This window comes from Olea europaea, chromosome 17 (genome assembly GCF_002742605.1).
Source record: "Olea europaea var. sylvestris chromosome 17, O_europaea_v1, whole genome shotgun sequence".
Classification (NCBI taxonomy): domain Eukaryota; kingdom Viridiplantae; phylum Streptophyta; class Magnoliopsida; order Lamiales; family Oleaceae; genus Olea; species Olea europaea.
Window position 1 is genome coordinate 17,712,620 of NC_036253.1, and position 3,846 is coordinate 17,716,465.

At 38.7% G+C, this 3,846-nt stretch overlaps 1 protein-coding gene across 4 annotated transcripts in view; it reads left to right on the plus strand.

The window, feature by feature from the left end:
* LOC111365306 (DEAD-box ATP-dependent RNA helicase 35) overlaps positions 1-3,301 on the plus strand; it is a 4,270-nt gene extending 969 nt beyond the window's left edge. The window contains exons 1-3 of one of the 4 annotated variants that reach the window (XM_022985751.1): positions 297-475; positions 924-1,828; positions 2,279-3,301. In XM_022985751.1, coding sequence (XP_022841519.1) covers positions 473-475; positions 924-1,828; positions 2,279-3,161 — 1,791 coding nt within the window. In that variant the 5' untranslated portion in view covers positions 297-472 and the 3' untranslated portion in view covers positions 3,162-3,301. Of the gene's footprint in view, positions 1-296; positions 476-908; positions 1,829-2,278 lie in introns of those variants that run through there. The other 3 variants (XM_022985750.1, XM_022985752.1, XM_022985753.1) reach the window with 3 other exon arrangements.
* The last annotated feature ends 545 nt before the right edge of the window (positions 3,302-3,846 follow it).

Sequence of the window (3,846 nt, forward strand, 5' to 3'; positions counted from 1 at the left end):
CCCTGTGCAAAGGGCCTGTGTGGGGAGCTCTTTCCTTCTTACAAAAGATTTTAATGAAAGTTTGAACTGTTTGGAAATGTGAGTCTCCTCTTTCGGTCGCAACTTTTGACTCTTGCTAAAAATAAGATTGATGGTAAATTTGTTCATTTTGTAAAGGTTAGGGACGAAATGTGAAAATTTTCTAATAAAAAATGTTTGCGAGGAAAGTGCAGTGAGGGGAAAAGATTGGTGACTAAACATGTAATTTAGCCAAAAATAATTTATTCATTTTCTGCTTTGGTATTTTTAAAGAAATTCCTGGGAAAGAAAAGAAAAAAATACACACCAATTCGATTAAAAATCAGAAGGCAGATTAGGCAAAGAATTGGTGAAAAAACCTCGAAAAGCCAAGCCCAGGGCGAGGATCCGCTTAGCTTACCCTTCTCCGTCACCGCCGCCGCTTGTTGCTTTTTTGCTGTAACTTCTTATAGATATGGTATGTATTTTCCTCTTCTTTACTCATTTCTTATAAAATTTTCCTTCTCTTGATTTACTTTTGCTTTACGCTCGTTATTTTATCCTCTTTCGAGGTTTGGGTTCGATTCAATACGTTAAGTAATAATTAGGGAATCCAGTAATTTCACCAATTTATGTCTTTCTAATTGGACTTCTTGATCTGCTAGTACATGCACAGTCACGTTTGAATCTAATTTCTGGATAACGCGTCACATATTCTTAGAATATTATGAACACCTCTTTTTTTTTTTTTTTTTTTTAATGTGTTGGAGCCTGATATTTGATTTGTGATGACTCTTTGCTGTATATCAAGATTGAACCTTTGATTTGCTCAAAAATTCAGCTGAAATGTGCGGCTTTTGAATTTTAACTTTCAGCAGTTAAAAGGAGATGTTTTGTTTGAGCTATTTTAGGATTTGAATTTTCAGGAAAAAATGGAAGGAGATGATGACTATGTGGAGTATGTTCCAGTTGCCAAGCGTCGGGCAATTGAGGCGCAGAAAATTCTTCTGCACAAAGGGCAGGCTACCACGCTTGATGATGATATTGAAATGCAGAAACTTCTTGAGGTTAAACCCAGTTTATTGGTCAAGGCTTCTCAACTCAAGAAGGAGCAGCCAGAAGTAACTCAAACTGAGCAAATAGTACAGCAGGAAAAGGAGATGATTGAAAATTTGTCAGATAGGAAAACTTTAATGTCAGTTCGGGAGCTGGCAAAGGGAATTACTTATACGGAGCCTTTGTTGACTGGTTGGAAGCCACCATTGCCGATAAGGAGGATGTCAAAGAAGGCGTGTGATATCATTCGGAAGCAGTGGCATATTATTGTGGATGGTGAAGATATTCCCCCTCCGATCAAGAATTTTAAGGATATGCGATTTCCCGAACCAATTTTAAAGAAGTTGAAAGCCAAGGGGATTGTTCAGCCTACACCGATTCAAGTGCAGGGGCTGCCTGTTATCTTATCTGGCCGTGATATGATTGGTATTGCCTTCACAGGATCTGGAAAGACTTTAGTTTTTGTGTTGCCGCTTATCATGATTGCATTACAAGAGGAGGTGATGATGCCAATCGCGCCAGGTGAGGGACCATTTGGCTTGATTATTTGCCCCTCTAGAGAGCTTGCTAGGCAGACGTATGAGGTGGTGGAACAGTTTCTTGAACCCATGAGAGAGTTTGGTTATCCAGAGTTACGACCATTACTTTGTATTGGTGGCGTTGATATGAAGTCACAATTAGATGTAGTGAAGAAGGGCGTCCACATAGTTGTTGCTACACCTGGGAGGCTAAAGGATATGCTAGCAAAGAAGAAAATGAACCTTGATAATTGCAGGTAAGTACTCATATTTTTGTTGACACGTTAAATTCTTAGTTATTGCAGTTGATGTTTTACATTAAGTTAATGTCAGCCATGGAGCCAATTCCGGCAAAAATTTAAAGTACCAAATTGTATTTGTTGTTACTTTGTCGGAACTTTGCTAATCAACAGAATAGATAGTTTTCAAGATATGGGGCCCCTGTTTCGTAAGGTGGACTGGCTTGTCAATGTTCTCAATTTATTAACTCCGATAAAAAAATAGCTGCCTTTTTTGGTCAGAGGGTGGGGGTGAGAGTTGAGCAGTTGTCTGCTCTGCTATATTTGTGGGTGGCATATGTATAAATAATCCATGCTGTTCAACATGGACTATATTTGTGGGTGGCATATGTATAAATAATCCATGCTGTTCAACATGGACTGGGTTACTATTTTGCTAGGCCAATTTTTCTGAAGATGTTTATCTAGTGTTGGCTTTTCCTGCAGATATTTGACTCTTGATGAAGCAGATCGGTTAGTGGATCTGGGTTTTGAAGATGACATAAGAGAAGTTTTTGATCACTTTAAAGCGCAAAGACAAACTCTTCTATTTTCGGCTACCATGCCCACAAAGATTCAGAAATTTGCTAGAAGTGCATTGGTAAAACCCATTATTGTGAATGTCGGAAGGGCTGGAGCAGCAAATCTTGATGTAATTCAAGAAGTTGAATACGTGAAACAGGAGGCAAAAATTGTTTACCTTCTCGAATGCTTGCAAAAAACCCCACCCCCCGTTCTAATATTCTGCGAGAATAAAGCTGACGTGGACGACATTCATGAATACCTTCTTCTGAAGGGAGTTGAAGCTGTGGCAGTTCATGGAGGGAAGGATCAAGAAGAGAGAGAGTATGCTATTTCATCTTTCAAATCTGGCAAGAAGGATGTTTTAGTTGCCACAGATGTAGCATCAAAAGGTCTTGATTTCCCTGATATTCAGCATGTTATCAATTACGATATGCCTGCCGAGATAGAAAATTATGTTCATAGGATTGGAAGAACTGGAAGATGTGGAAAGACAGGAATTGCAACGACATTTATTAATAAGAACCAGAGTGAAACAACGCTTCTTGATCTGAAGCACCTGTTGCAAGAGGCGAAGCAGAGGATACCTCCAGTTCTGGCCGAGCTTAATGATCCAATGGAAGATGTGGAGGAAATAGCCAATGCAAGTGGAGTTAAAGGCTGCGTCTACTGTGGTGGGCTTGGTCATCGTATCCGCGATTGCCCCAAGTTAGAGCATCAAAAAAGCATGCAAATTGCTAGCTCAAGGAGGGATTATTTCGGGTCTGGGGGTTACCGAGGGGAAATGTGATTTATACTTTAGATATACATATTTGTAGTTTGAGCAGCGTTTCAGTTTGTAATGAGCCAACAGTGCATGTTCTAGAATTTTCAGCAATGCGTTCAGTTTTGTATGTGCTTCTTTGTCTTTAATGTTCTTGGGTATATGCTCATCTGCCTTTTGCATTAGCAGTTCTGAAAGTGTAAATTTCGAATAAACTGTCAAAAGATAAGAGATTCGAATCTGCCTATGATGTTAGATAAATTTTACACCAAAGCAACAAATTACATAAAATGGATGAACGGCTGGAAATGGAAAAAAAGAATGCATGGGGCAAAACTTGAATTTATTGGGACGAGGCCTAGTTTGCTTATGTTGTCAAATGAACTCATTGGATTCCTGAACAAGTGGTTCATCCGTTTGGGGACTTGTATGCAACTTCAGTTGAAACCTAAACATACTGCTTGGGTCTTAAATCTCTGATGATAAGTGATGGATTTGACTCTTGGCACATAACTAGCAATATACCAACCCTTGTGTCCTGTAATTCCTCCCACAACAAAAATAAAAATATTAGGAAGGTAGAAATAACAAGCTCTTGAAATTGGAAATATATTATAATCGATTCAAACAAATAGAAATTTGTGTTACTAAGTATGTAGCACTTGTGGATTTCATGATATGTGTGGATTAAAAATAGTTTTGACCAATTATG